At 37.7% G+C, this 16,010-nt stretch overlaps 1 protein-coding gene across 3 annotated transcripts in view; it reads left to right on the forward strand.

Annotated features, from left to right (window-relative positions):
- CADM2 (cell adhesion molecule 2) overlaps nucleotides 1-16,010 on the forward strand; it is a 574,407-nt gene that overhangs the window by 370,822 nt on the left and 187,575 nt on the right. For 2 of the 3 annotated variants that reach the window (XM_015632251.1, XM_015632240.2), the window contains exon 2: nucleotides 732-758. The exons of the other annotated variant lie outside the window; for it this stretch is intronic. In XM_015632251.1, the coding sequence (XP_015487737.1) occupies nucleotides 732-758 (27 nt within the window). The remainder of the gene's footprint in view (nucleotides 1-731; nucleotides 759-16,010) is intronic. 3 annotated transcript variants of the gene reach the window in all.

Below are 16,010 nucleotides of genomic sequence, written 5' to 3' on the forward strand. Positions count from 1 at the left end.
TGAGGTGGTTGTTAGTGAAACATTTTAAACTGCAGTCTTTGTTTTTGTTACCCTGTTGGGCGTGAAGAACTACCAGCATGAGACTACATGGATTCAGGATACTCAAGGAGGGCTGTAGTGTCTGGCCCTGTTTCTCTGTGTTTGAACATTGGTCACTGTTGGTTAAAATATCATCTGTTCCTTTTGGTTTGCTTGCTCCATTAGGGTGCAAGAAAGATCTGATGGCTTCAGTGAAGAAAAATAGTGATAGTGTAGCAGATTATAAATTATTGGGTATCTGCAGATTAACTGGTGTTTATTTGCATCAGCTTCACAGAAGAAGGATGTTTCAAGAAATAGGAGCAAGGGGATAACATAAGATTTAGATTCTTTAGAACTTAGTTTTGCCAAGGCAAATTGTGCTTTAAGTTTTAGAATTCACTGATGTGTGTGCATGTGTTCTCACCTACTTGTGACTAATGATCTGGGATTTCTCTGCACAGCTCACCGTGCTTTTTTGAGTGAGTATTCTGGTGTGTTTTCCAGCTTCTCCACATAGAGTTTCTGACATAGATCTGAACTCTCTCACAGCACAGCAGTGTCTCTAATAAATAAGTCAAATAATCTTAGAAACGGTGTTTGATAGCTTTGAATCGATAGTGATGAAATTTCTCTGTGTTCTTGCTTGCTCAAACTTCTGTCTAATCTATCTTTGTTCTCTTCTTCTTGTGCAATCTTTTCCTTGCTTCCAGTGGCTGCTACAAAGAACAAAGCTAGAGGTGAGTTTCTGCCTGCGCCCTTCAATTTGCATTGCATGGTTCTGCAGCCCACGCATTTTCTCCCAAGGTTGTTTCTGCTTCTCCAAACAAAGAAAAATTTCTTTAGGTCCTACAGTATGATAGATTAGTTCTTTACAATTTTGTAATTGCACCTAAGTGCGTTGTTTATCAATCAGCACTGCTCATGCTGTATTTTGTTAATTGCTTTAATTTGGGAAGTTTTTAGGAAAAAGATAAAACTAAGTGGTTTGCAGTTAGATTTCTGACTTGCATTATAGTAATGTAGGGATATTGATGGCATTTTAATCGAAATGAAGATATTGCATAAAAATGCTCATAAATATGTAAATGTAATTTATATTTTTTATCTCTAGTCATAGTCATAAATATCTGAACAGAGAACAATGAACTCCTAAGTGTCTCCTAAGCATTCCCTGTCTTTTCACACTAGTATAAATGATCATCACTGTTCCTGATAGCATACCAATATATAGAAAGGCATACTATGATATCTGCAGAGATTTATGGCTGCAGAGCAGCAAGGTGATTGCCACAAATCAGTGTGACAAAGAAGTAAACCTTTCAGAACTAATCATGTAAGGTCAGCGGTGCTGTAAACCATTTCCTGAATTTCAACGAAGCAGTGATGTAGCAAATGTAGCCTGAGGAGTGTATTTTGACTTACAGATGCACATAAATCGATGCATACATGTTTGTATATACAGATGCATGTGCATTTATATGTATGAACATATATTTTCATGGAAAATAATAAAAATATGTATTTTGCTTTCACTTTTATATTATTTCTGGTAGATAAATTTGAGTTGTCTGATAATTAAACATCAGATTTTAAGGCAAAAATCTGTGCTAGTTTACATGTATTTTGGAAGTTAAAGATTCACAATGTTTGCAAAGTTAAATTCCATACATTGCTTAGCTTGAGGCTGTAGAACAATAATAATAATAATCAAAGAAAACACAGCCAGTTGAGGGTGTTTATGTATTACAATAATTAAACCAATAATTAAAATACAGCTCAGGTTTGGTTTTAGTTTTTTGGTTTTTTTTAATCCTTGCATGGCTTTTTGTAAAATCTTTTTCTCAGAAACTTTGCATGCATTGGGTGACATGAATGAGGGGAGCGAACAAAGTCAAGTTCATCTATTTGCCTATGCATGCTTTGAAAGTTGCTTTACTCCTTTCTGTACTGTTATGTATTCAGCTGTGATGCTGTGTAACAGCAGTCAAGACTTTGAGACCTCCACAATTAATGAAAAAAAGCCCAAACCAAAACAACATCCGCAGAAAGCGACTTTTCAGCACAAATAAACACAATCTCATCAGTATTCAGTGATTAGTTGATACTCTCATATATTGCCGTTCAAACAGAAACTGCCCAGGAGGCACAGGAATTGTAGGATGAGTCAGAATTACTCAGGGGTGCCACTCTGTGAGCATTAACACACCCTTATTTCAGAAGTGCACATGCATATTGAACGCACAGCTGAAACTCGATATGCTGAACGAGGTCTGACACTGTGATCTGCGTTATCTTTGGAGAGCTCTTGCTCAGCCGCACAGCGCCTTCGAGAAGTCCTCAGCTTTTCCTTTGGAGCTGAACAGCCCTGTGATGAAAGCACCCAATATCCACAAGGAATTCAGTCCTGCAATAGTTCTGTCTTTAACCAAAAGCATAGGACCTATTTTATAATCTCCTGTGGTGGAAGACGTGAAGTAGATGATGCCTTACCGCTTTTCTCATTACTCTGTCTAAGCAGTAAAGGTCTGTTCTCCTTTTCAAGTCTAACACTTAACTGGCAAACAGTTTTCTAATATGGCACTGGAAACATCAATTCACAACTGAGAGAATTCTCAGGAGGAGCTTCTCTTTTGGCACTTAGAGTATGAAATCCAGCAGCCCTTGATGTCTTTGCTCTTATGTATGGTTCTTCATCTTTTCTTTCTGAAAGTCTGGAATTTGTGCTGCCATTTTCAGCAAGGCACAGTTGACTTCATGCCTGCCCTAAGATCTGAGGGTTCCAGAGCACATTATTAAGTGCTATTCTGTGGGATCACCTGTCTTATGTTTGTGCATTGTTAGCATGGGAAAACTCCTGCTGGTCTCCACTTCCCTCCCCCTCCTTGTGGGATTGTCTGTAAGCTGAACACCAGAGCCTGCGCTCTCGAACATTGCATTCAGTGCTATTTCCTGAAGTATTTTCTCAGTCTTTGTAGAAGACTGCTTGTATTAAGTGCTGTAAAGCAGCTATTGAACTCTCTGCTTTAGCCTTGCTTTGAGGCACTTGGAATCAATTTAGGTTGAAAGGTCATCTGGTCTGCAGGTCATTTGGGCTGAGCTACCGCGTAAGTAAAACCCACTTAAATCTGTTTGCTCACAGCCTTCCAGATAAAATTGAAGTATCTCAAGGATCTCACAGCTCCAGGATAGATTTGCACTATGATTGCTTGATTTTACCATGGTTTTCTTTCTTAGACTTTTGATTACCTAGAAGAAGCTGCATCAAGTTTTTTGTGGTCTCCGGAGAGGGCAAATACTTGGATTTTTCACAGAAGGACAGGTCTTCCTTTGGACTCCTGGGCAGATGCTGCCTCAGGATGCTTATGGGCAGAATACTTGGGACATTTCCAAGAAGTCTAGTTCAGAAGGGTTTGAAAGGGTGGTGGGCAAAGTGAAACATGAAAATGGTCGCTTATTGCACTTAATTTGATGAAGCAGAAACTGAAGATGCCACCTGAAAAACCTCAGATTATCAGAGGCTTTTTCAGTGCATGACTATTTTAAAGACTGATTCTTAATGCACCAGATGATATTTGTTTAACTTCAGCTCTATAAATGAACATTTCCTCCAGCAGAGCATCTGTTTGAAGACTGTTTGACCTCTTAAGAAGTGCTATTGTGACAATTTTGTGACAATATTGTTTCAGATAATCTTCTGGCAGCAGTTAGCAGTGGTTTCCAGCCTGAATGGTTTTACCAGATCTGCTAATGATGTGTCAATTTTCAGCCAGTAAGTGGAAGAGAAGGCCAAATATCTTCATTCAAATGTGATTAGTTGAGGAATGGAGTTCTGAGCTGCTCATTTTCGCTTCTTTGATACACTCAGGGTCATCTGCTATTAAAAAGTTATAGCCAGAGCAGTCCCAAACTTCCTGTAGTTAGGCAATTGGTTTTTAACTCTTCAAAGTATAAATTAGAGTTTCTGATAATTTTGGTTGTGGGGTTTGTTGTTTTTTTGTTTGTTTGATGGCACTTTTTTTGTTGTTGATACTTTTTTGTTTGTTTTTGGTTGGGAATACTGAGGATGACTATGGCAACTTCTTAAAAAGAAAAAAAAAAGAATATGAAGGCCAACTTCTATTGCAGGAGGGGAAAGCAAGCCCTCCAGAAAGATCTCTTATCATCTGCTTGTTGAGAAGTACAACTGTTCCTAAGACTCCCGTGGCCCATAGATTAGAAATGGTGACATTTCCAAGAAGATCCCCAAGTCCCCAAGAAGAGACTTTTTGCAGAGAGGAAGATGTGATTTCTTTAATATTGCAGGATTCATACAATCTATATAAAAACCTGTTGGATTGGTAGCTATTTCTGCTGTGCTTCTTTCCCCCATTTTAGCTGTGTATGAAGCTTTATTTTTTTAATTTTTTTTCTCAAGGGAAATGCCATTTGTATCATAGTGGCACTGCTTCTCATAGGAAAGGACTGCTGTAGTACCCACACAATGCTATATTCTCTCTCAAAAACTGTCATAAAAGCTGTACTTCTGGTGGTTCTAGGGGATGTCCTTTTAATGGGAGATACCTTCAAACCTTTTTCTATTTTAGTATTACAGTTTTAAGTACTAGACATGCCTTGAACTCTATCTCACTTGCCTCACAATTTGATATAACAGGACTATTTTTTTGTAGCCTGTTGGATATCCAGGGGATTTTTGAGTTGTGTCTTTTTCTTGACTTCTATTTCATCTGTATCCTAAAGAAACTTTATTTTTGTGAATCATGGGAAAACATTTTTTTTCTTCCAGTCATTTCTTTTACAAATGCAGAAGTATATTGTTTCTGCCTTGCTTTAAAAAGAGGAGACTGATTCTCCTTCAGAAACATAAGATTAAATTTAGCTTTAACAATGCTACTTAAGGCCTACAATCTCAGCCTGTAATATAAATCATCATAGCAGTTGATGCACTGTCTAAAAGCATCTTATCCAGGAGGCAAAGATCATTCTGGACTTTATTCACTTGATTTATTTTGTTTGTTCTCATTATGTCAATGAAATTGGGATCAGCTTGTTTGAAGCTTAAGTCAGGAGGGATCATGTGAAGAGTGTTGTACCAACATACTCTGTTATTGCCTGGATAGTTGTGCAATTACTCACAAAGTTATCTTTTAGTTAACAATCATTTTTTTTACTCGGGACTTCACCAGACCTTCATCACTGGTCATGTTCTACCCAGCCATCTCTCTGTTTTTCTTACAGCATATGATAAAGTTTACTGTGTATATTCTTCATAAGTATATTTATAAATATATAGGTAAAGAATGAGTTTCATTCATACCAGAGTTTTGACTGAAAACCATAAAAACCAGAAGAAATTGTGTTGGCCAGAATTTGTCAACACAGTTGCAAGACCCACAGGGTCTAAACCTACCAGTAGAAGTCCTCTCTTCAGTACATGTAATTAGCCAAGCATATTTCTCATTCAGAAAACTATCATAGAATTAAGTCAGTAACACAGCAGCTGTCCATGTAAGGAGCAGGATGAAATAAATGTACATAAAGGAGACCCAAACACTACTATTTGTCTTATTTACATTATCTTCATGAAGTTCTCAGCCATTCAGTTATTGACATCAGGCAGACATTAGCTTTGCTGTTGCTTTTTTTATTTTTTTCTTATTGAGGAATAGATAACTGAGTGCATCATCTGCAAAAATGACACTCTGCAACATATTATGGCAAAAGTTGTGAACAAGTGGAAGTGTATAGATGTTGAAAGTGTGAATCCAATACAGAGCCTAGGGAAACTCCATAAATCAGTAGTTTGGAAGAGCATTTATTTATGGTTATAAGCTTTCACCCCTGAGACATGTAGAAATAAAAACCTGTCATATTCCACCTCTACTACAAGGTCATTACAAAAAGCTTGCCAAGACTGTTGTAGTAGCATAGCAGGATCTGAAGCCCGATTGAAATTTTTCAGATATTCTAGTGCCATTGAAGTAGAGGAGCTCTGCTTTGTAAAATCTTATGATGTTTTTATTCAAAATACACTTTTGACTTCTAAAGGTAGAATTTTCATATGTCACTTTAAGGTATAAAAAGCACCTTTAGTATTTGTAAGTGATTGTACTTTCAGAGAGAGTAACAAAGCCAGTGTAGCCTTAATAACCATTCCTTTACTGTCGCTTTGGTATTTCCTCCCCTGTAGTTTAGTCACTGCTTCCAGTATCTAAAGCCTGTGCTTTCCTCCAAGGATTAAACTCTGTCCACTGGTTAAACTTGTGAGGCTGAAACATGTGGATTTCAGTTTTCCTTCATGATTTCTCCTGGATGCTAAGGGTCAGAGTTTTGTCATATTCAGCATTTCTGATGAGGAAGAAAGTGGTGATGTAGAACCAGACTTCATGCTTGTCTGTGAAGACAGTCCACAGAGAAACAAAAAGCCAGAAAAGTCTGGAAGTGAAAAAGTTTTGAAAATGACCCTGTTAAGAGTGTGGAAGGACTGTGAAGGTTTAAATTTAAAATTGTGTTGGGTCTTGCTGAGTTTTTTTAGATATCCTCTTAAATGCAAAAGTTCCCATAAGATCCAGACAGTAGATTGTTTCACGGTTTAGTTTTCCACTAGATAATGTAAGACTTTATAATTATGTCTCAAAACACCATGCATATCTACATAAGTATATTTTATATATATATATATATATATATATATATATATATATATATATGTCATTTTTCCTAAGAGTTATTGGAGAGAAAGCAGAGTTCTAGGGGATTTTTTAGAAAACTCACAAAATATGTTCCTGTCCTTTCTTTTTCTTCCTTACAAAATCCACCTGTGATCCTCAAGGGGAATAGCTGGAATCATAAATGACAATAATAATTCTTAACAGAGTTGCTGACTGCCCTTTTCTCTTTGTAATTTTACTTGGGAAATACTTGGCCCTGTAAGATCTTGCTAATATTGAGAGAGCTGAGATTTCACATGATGTCATGTGTGCAGTTGAAATGTTCACCATTGTTGTTCCTGCCAGAATTCTTCTGCCATTCAAGGTCCCGAGTCCAGCTACACAATAAGGAGACCAAAGATATGAATCAATTTTTCATTTTTTCAGATAGAGCACCACTGGAAGGTGCAATTTGACAAGCCTATGTGTCCTCTTTGATGCATCCTATTCTGTTTTCAAGAACAGATGCAAAAAACTCACTATTAACAGTTGTGATCCTATAGCACACTCACTGAAGTTGCAGGTTATTATGGAATAGAGCTGCTCTAACTGCACAGAAATAGCAAAGGAAGGTACAAAGCCCCCCTGAAATGAGATTTGTAGTGGCAGGTTATGGCTGTCCACATGTCCTTTTTATTTGAGAGGTATCTACACTGAGACAATGTGTCAGTCATTTATTGCCTAAATGTTTTTTTTAGCCAGTGCAGAAGAATTTGGGATGGAATAAGGACAATGTCTGTTTTCATGCTTGTGAAGTGTCACACAGCTGTGGGAGAGGGACTCCAGGGAGGATGTTCCATTCTGAGGTGGACCTGGTTATCATTGACTAAAGCATTTTGTCAGTTCTTATTCCCCAACTTTCAGATAGGCCACTCTTCCCTCCAAAATGCTTAATACAAATTCTGGGGTTTTTTTTTCTTTTTTTTCTCTTTATTTCCCCCTTCCCCAATTTGTCTATGCACATTTAGGTGTTAAGCATGTGGGACTGTCAAAAGCAGTGTATTAGGAGAGCTTGCCATACTTGAATAGAACTCTGCTGGGAATGTGGTTGCTTTATTTGCTATTTGAATGGATGTACTGCTGTAAATCTGGCCATGGTTTTGAGCACTGAGCCCTTATGACTCTCTGCAAAGACTTTCCAAAGGCAGAGCATTGCATTTCAGGCTCATATTGCTGTGTGCTGGCTCAGTTAATTTGTCAGGTCCCAGTCAGACAAACCACTTTGCTTCAGAGTCTAGAGTGTTGATTTAGGCACAATCAAAAGGATATAGTGAGTTCCCAAGATGTGTTCATCATATTTTCTACGTCCTGTGGAATTGTTGGGCATGAGTGGCTAATATCTGGCAGCTGGATGGAGCTGCTGCTCTGAGGCAGATTGTCAACTTCTTTCTCCTAAATATCTAAATTTCTCAACTTCTACTAAACTTTGGTTTGTTTTTTTTTTTTTTTAATTTCTTATAAAGAAAAGGGGATTGATAATAATACTTAAATATAAGAGAAAAGATAACAGTGTACAGGTTAAACCCATGGTCACTGATTTTTATTTTTCAGAAGATATAGATTTACATTTAAAAAAAACCAGGCTTTTCTTTCAGGCTTAGTTTTGTTCCACTGTGCTTTTATAACAAAAGGAGTGTAAAAAAGTGCTTTAAGTATAAGATTATTTTTTTTTCCTCAAATGTTCTTTTGAAAACCAGAGGGCTTATAATGACTCTCCACATTAGGTCAGATCTCAAGATTTGTTCCTTAAATCTCTGTACGAGATCAGATCTTCAGAGAATTTATTTTACTTTAGTGGTCAGTGAAACACACAGTGTTTAAATGGCTGAGGATTCACCATCACTGCTGCCATTTGTGGTTTTATGTTAATTCTAACTTGGTTTCTTGCTTGAAGCATAGAGGCCTAAATCAGATAAGACTTTTTCATTTGTACCATTATAGTTTCATGGGGATCTCTAGTTCTCTGTAAGTAAGCAGCATGCCCAGCATTCCTCTGGGATTCTTTCAAGGGCTAATAGGTTCAAGGTCTTCCTCACATTTTAATTATGGGCTTATATATAAAGGAAAAGTAGTGGAAAACACTTGAGCAGAGAGCTTTGGAGGGATTTTTGTTCCTGTGCTGTTCATACACTATATTTAAAAAATTCTTGTGTGATTAGAGATGGTCATGGGACGATTTATGTTGATCTGTTGACCACAAGATCTAATGGATCATTAGAGATAAAGGAGAGAGAAATTCTCAGTGTTTGTTTACCATGCACCTTAAATTGTTGATTCTGAATTAACACCCTCGTTCACTACTCACCCCTTTGCAGAACACCCAACTCCTCCTCTGTTCAGCTGATTAAGTGAAGTTCATCTCTTATAAAAACTAGCTGGCAACATCACATTGTCTTTATGCAGCTTCTCAGCTCATCTAAAATAACCAGAGCTCCATCTGGAGTATCCCAAATAATTGCAGATTTCAGAAGGAACCTCTGCCATTTATGTTTTGGAAGCTGTTACTGGCTCCCAGGAAGCTAAAGAGATGAAGAGTCTGTTCCTGATCTACACAGACTGCTGCAACTCAAAGTATGTTAGTATCAGCACCCCAGGAAAGAAAAAATTGCAGGTTTTCCTTTTTAGGATGCAGATTTTATGAAACTATGATTCTATGAAATCAGATCTGGAAGCTAAATAGATTAACTAATAGATTAATAACATATAGTAATTAAAAAAAACCCACAAAAAACAAACAACAACCAAAAAAAACCCTCACCCAAAATGCTGTAAATATATTTTCATTTGTTATTTCAGCATTCTGTTCATGGGCTCCCTAGAGACCTACTAGCTAAAAGTCATGACTCCAACTTAGTCTTTTTAGTTTAAAGAATATGATACAAATCTTTAAAATGCTGTAATTTGACAAAAATCATTCAAAGGGAAATGAGCAGGAGAATTAAGGAGTTTGAAATAAAATTGGGTGTAGCTATCAGGAGGGAGGGAAACAGTGGAAAGAGGTCATGGAAAGGAATAGTGCAGTCAGCCTTTGCAGCAGCCAGCAGTGGAGGTTCTTCCTAGGCTTCACAGGTCCCCATGTGTCTTACAGAAGTCACTGTCAGTTTGCCAAAATCTGGTTTAAAAGGTGCAAGGGAAGATAAGACTATAAACTCCTGATTTATATTATTACCTGTGCACATAGAGTGCATCCAGCTGCTTTCCCACAGACTCACTCTTCTTTTGTTAACTGGCACTGAGGATACTGCAGCCCTTTTTCTTTTGTGGAGGGTCTCTCCCTTTTTATAATAGTTATTTCTATATCCATACATTATATGTGCTGTGTGTGGTGCATCAAGAGAAAAAGGATTTATTTTAGTTGATGTAAAAACAATTCTACATAACTTAAGTTTTTCAAAGTAGAATTTTTTTGCTTTTTGTGTGGTTTCCCTTTTCATTCAAGTGGAAATCCCTTTGTTTCATTACTTAATTTCCTTTGGAAGTAGCTGTTTCCATTTGTTTGGGGGAGCAGTATTTATCTTGTTTATTCATCACTGATTTCTGGAAATGTAAAGTGTGTCAGCTAATGCTTTCCAAATAGAAGTTCAGAAATGTAGGGAGAATATCAATCCCTGCATTAATGTCCATTTGCATTTTAGGAATTTACGAGTGTGTAACACTAATGAGCTAATAATTCAGTGTTCTTTACAGATAATGTTATGTACAGAAATGAATAGAATGAATGGGCTTCCCTACCGTGGTTGGGCTTCTCTCACAGAATTTAATTTGTGTAATGATTATCGTAATGGACTACCCATCCCACTCCAACAATAAACATTCCCCAAAAGGCAGACTGGTAAAAATGCTGTTCCAGAACAGACATAGTAGAATTTCCCTCATCTTTGGCTTTTCCTCTCATCCAGAACTCAGGAGGAAAAGTGGGCCTTGGAGCTCTGTTGAGATAAGTTTCTGAGGTTTGGGACACCAGCAGTGAGCAAGGTCCATATTTCTCCCTAATATCTGACCTAAACTCTCTTTTTATTGGAAGCCATTCCCCTTTGTCCTGTCTGTACATGCTCTTGTAAATAGTCTTCCTTTATTCATCTGCCATCTTGATCTGATCTAAATATCTTCCAAAATATATCCAGTCATTTGTGTAGGTTAGTGATGACTATTTTAATAACTTAACACTTTTAAAAAATAAATTCTACTTTCTTTAGTGCTTCTGTGAAGTTTAAAGTGTTATTTCCTGTGACAATTACTTTAAATAAGATATCATATCAGTGATTTTGGCTGAAAAGCTGCCAGTCTTACCTGAAAAATGTTAACGTGTTTCCCAAAAGATGTGAATTTGGTTGAGTTCTTGAAGTACAGTATTCAATCCCACTGGCTGTTTTTAAAATGCAGATTGTTCATAGTGTTCAGGAACATGAACAGCTATGAGAGGTATTCTTGATCATCAAGACCAATCTCTATAGGTATGACATTGTTCTTCCTCTGCTTTCATTCTTCTCAAAAGCTGAGGACTTTTGTCTGTTTGTGGATTTGTTGGTTTTTGGTTGGTGTTGGTTGGTTTGGTTTTGGTTTGTCTTCTCCTCAGCTGGTTATTTCCTTAGGGAAACTCTGAACCCTTCCCTTACAATTGACAGATGTACTCTTCTAATTTCCAGAATCAGGATATTCACATAACTTTTTCTTTTGTCAAGATTACCTTTAATTATAAACATCTTCTCCCATGTAATTTGTTATCTCTGTGAATAACACACACAACTATAATTTCTTCTCCCACTCTTTGTTTTGGTAGATAGATATTTTTCGTCTCTTCTATTTCCAGGATGATATTTTTCCAGTGTGTCAGGGTGTCAATTGGCTGCTGTTGACTGAAGTGAGCAGAAAAGTCTCCAGTCTTTTACCTGGGATTCACCTCATCTTGTCTATCCAGCCTTCCTACATCTCCCAGAAATGCTTCAACTCTTATAACTGCTTCCCTTGAAGCTGCTCCATATTGGCCATTCATACTCATCCAGTGATAAATTAGAAAATGTGTCTTTTTCCTGCTGGTAGTCCTCAGCTAATGAGATTCCAGGGTACAGCTGAAGTTTCAATTTTTAATCCCCAAGTGCATGGGCATTTTTTCTCATTTCTGTTACTGCAGTCCTAAAGGTTGTCCAGCACTCTCTGTGAGATGCATCAGCCTTCTGTATGAATGATACTTTCAGATTTCATCTCTTGCTGGTCATTTGCAGGGAACAAATTCACTTATCCTTCCCAATCTACACAAGGTGACTTGGTGGTGGATTTGTTAACTGGGGTTTTTAGATCAAGACACTGATATTTGGCAAGTGTGATGCTGCTTAGTGGTGGTAAAAAGGCAAGCAGTGAGACACAAAAAAATAAAATTAAAAAAAAAATCTAATCTCATATAAATTATACATAAACTTCATAGGTAATAATTTCCTGATAATTGGGGGTTTTTTTGCATTTTTCTTACCATAATTTTCTGCTGATCATTTTTTCAATAACTTTTTAGTCGTGTTCTTACTTCATCTGTATCCTAAGTACATGAAATAACTGAGGTCTGTACCAGCAGAATTGTATTTGGCCTGTGTATTCTTAAAAGACTTTATTGGACATTTCCTTGTTTTTGCACCATTTTGCATTTAATTCTTGAAGTGTCTTCCAGAGCTCTTCCAGAACATTCCAATCTGCTACAGATATTGTAAATCCTATTCCATAATTTCTGTTTTCCTTTTTTCTTGTTGGTCACCCTCTCTAGCATATCAGTATTGATGTCATTGATGGACTTTAAAATTATTATATATTTTTCTCTTCCTTATTTTCTTTTTTTTTTGTTTTGTTTTGTTTTTCTTTTCATTTTTCTTTTTTTTTTCTTTCCTTTTTCCCAGGCATTCATGGCAATATTTCACATTATAAAAACTTTCCCTTGGGAATTCTTGGTATTCAGACACGCTCCTTGTTTTTGCAGTGATCCGTGACAGCCAGGAAATTTTATTTTTTTCTTTTTTTTTTTTTTTTCCTTCTCTTTGAATATGTGCATCATCACTTGCTGCTCCTGTAGAGGCACAACTTGTTACTCTGTCAGCAGCTTGGTGTGGTGTCATGGGGAGCTCAACACCTGTTCCAGTGACCAGCAGAAATTATCATTTTCTGTGTCAGGTCATCCACTTGGCTTGTCAGAGTGTGAGATTATGGCACTCTGAAAGGCTCTACTGGCTTGAAAACAAAAGTTCATGAATTTATGGCACAAAGTTGCAAAAGTATAAAGCATAATATAGTTTTGAGTTGCAGTATTAATGTAACAGAGTCTATCTGCCTCCCTTATTGGCAATAAAGGAATCTGTTATGGTCTTGGCATAGGGTTTCTTCTGATTAGACTGGCTTTGAGATGCTTTCTCCGTGCTTGGGGAAGAAAAGAGGCCTTTTAATGTCAGAATTTCACTAGTTGGATGTTTCTTTGCTAATATCTCAAGTTACTTCCTAGGAAAACAGATTCTGTATCTTCCTAGTTTTTTGTTTGTTTTTTTTTTTTTGCTTGTTTGGTTGGTTGTTTTTTGTTTTTTTTTTTCATGAGACAGGGCTGTCCAAACCCTTTCCCTGGATTCTGGTCAAAGCCTCTTGCAGAAAAGAAGACAAAACAATAGTTTGGTATACTTGAGGCCTGTGTGAAGGGTGATGGCAGGAAGGAACTCCTGAAAGGAGGAAGAAGGCACTGAATTAAGAGGGGAAGGATTTTTAATTAAATATTTACAGATATTTTTCATATCAATTAAACCAAACCATACTTCTAGCGCCCAGCATCCATAGTGATGTGAATTTCAAAATTTTTTCTGCTATGCCATCCCCTGGCCTCCTGCTGCCAAGGATTTTTTGTGGGCTTTCTTTCCATTTTCAGCATTCTGTCACTTGTGTCATTCAGGTATTAAGGCTAAAGAGTTCCTTGTAATGGAACTTGCTGGGCTGTTCATGGCAGATTATTTTACAAACACATTGTTTCCCTGTTTCTCTCTGCTTTGTTTCCTTGAGCACGCGATGTGAGCTTCTATTAGACCCAAATTGTGTATCCTGGGGGAGCATAATAGAAAAACACAGAACACCATTCAGTCTGAAACATTTTGCAGCCATGCTTAAGGTGTGTGTGGGAGAAGTGGGGATCCTTAGAGGGGAAACTGCTGTGCTGGAGGAGAGGTCGGGGTTGGTGACAGGAGGATGCCAAGAAAAGGACAGACAAGGCTTCTTAGCCAGTGGCTTGTGTTTGAAATTAGCCATTTGGACTTAAAACCTGTTGAGTTTTGTGTTTCAGCCGTTGCTGTTCCCTTGTCTACAGCATGGCAGTGATTAGGCTTTGTGTGGCTGTTGGATGCATTGCAGTGTGAAGTCAGATTGTAGCACTAAAGTTCACTAAAATAGGCTTGTTTTCTCTCCAAATCGGTGTGAAACCAAGCAGATGTTTGGTTTTTTTTTTGGATCTTGAACTCTGCGAGCCTCCAAAATGCACAGATGCTGCCTTAGATACCTTTAGATTCATTCTTGAACAGAAGAGACTGGCAGCTGAGACTTACTTGGGCAGCCCAGGAAGCTTAGAAAATTGATATGAAGCAGAAGCTGAAGAGAAGCAGCACCTCCAACTTATTTTATTTTCCATTGATTTAAATTTTCTATCAAAAAGTAATGATCACAGTGTTTTCTAGTGGGGATTGACGTCTATTTTTCTAAGAATAAAGGGCAAAAATGACATTTGGATTCCAGAAGAAATGTCATTTAGCTGTGTCAAAGAAAGTATCTGGGACTCTAATGACCTACTTTCCTGTTAAGTCTCTAGGCCATTGCTGAAGTTAGGAGCATAGGGAAAATACATTTCATCTTCAAAGACTTCAAGATGAGGTTTATAACTTTCTTAAGGAGGAAAAAAAAAAAAAAAAAGAATCCTCTCTCCTGAATTGAGACAGATAAAGTTTCAGCCCAAGATGGATATTTTCCCTGAAGATTTGAAAATTCAACCACCTGCTTTAAATGAGAAGTTAGAAAAAATGCACTGTGTTAAACCAGTGTATTCAGTTTGAAAAGAAGGTAAAAATTATATGCTTTTACTTCTCTGTAGGTCTAAATAAATAGAAAAGGTTTTGGATAACACAAATAGCACAAGAACTGAAAAATGCATTCATATATTCATGGGTCCTAAGGGTACTGACAGATGAAGTGGCTAAGTCATTATATTTTAGAAGTTATGGCAAGGTGGTGACATTCCCACTGGCTGCAAAGAAGGAAACATAACCCTAATTTTTAGGAAAAAAAGGAAAGACCTATTAGGCTTTAATCTGAAAGAGGGTGGTTTTAGATTAGATGTTAGGAGGAAATCCTTTACTGTCAGTGAGAGAAAGTGTGAATGTTCCATCCCTGGAAATGTTCAGGCCCAGGTTGGATGGGGCTGTGATCAGCCTGGTCTGGTGGAAGGTGTCCTGCCTGTGGCAGAACCAGATGATCCTTAAGGTCCCTTCCAACCCAAAACACTTGTGGTATGATTCTGTCATATTTTAATTAGAATCAGAACTGCTTTTGGGTATTTGGGAGAAAGTTACACCTTGTATTTTCCTGACAGATCACATGAAGGCAGGTTGAGTATCAAGTGGTTTTCACCATATTTTTAGCTGGATCTGACAATTTCAAAAACACCTCCTCACAGACTTTCATCCCTCTGTTTTAGGAAATAATAAAGTGCTCACAGCCACGAGTCCACACATGTATCAGGTAACCAAGCAGGCTCCCAGTGACTCTGAGGGTGGGGGGTTCAGGTTGGTTTCCTCTGGAACGAGCCAGATGACAGACTGCTGTCTCCTTCTGCTCTTCCAATTTGGGTGGGAAAACCTGTGCTGGGTTTTTTCTGTGCCTGCTCACATATCCCTGCTCTCACTCCAGGCTGTGCAGTTGTGGGAGAGATGCTAGCTTAGGTGTTGGATCAGAAATAGTGCAGCTAGGGCACAGCTGTGCACCAAGGCAGTCTAGGCACATGGATAGAAGTGGAGCAGATGGCTTCTGGATCTCACTGCCTCGGATCTGGGAAGAGCTGTTGCACTGTGCCTCATTGGCCCACACTTCCCTACTATTTCAGATTCTTTGGAGCCTTTATTATAAATGAACCTGTTCTGAAACCATGAAACCATCCTCATTTACAAAGAAGCAAACTATTTTTGGTTGTTTTTTTTTTTTGGAAAGTTAACTGTTCATGATGGAGGAAATAATCAAACCATGCTGGATCTTGAATTCTCAAACGCCTTTTTTTGTTCATTA

This window comes from Parus major, chromosome 1 (assembly GCF_001522545.3).
Source record: "Parus major isolate Abel chromosome 1, Parus_major1.1, whole genome shotgun sequence".
Classification (NCBI taxonomy): Eukaryota; Metazoa; Chordata; class Aves; order Passeriformes; family Paridae; genus Parus; species Parus major.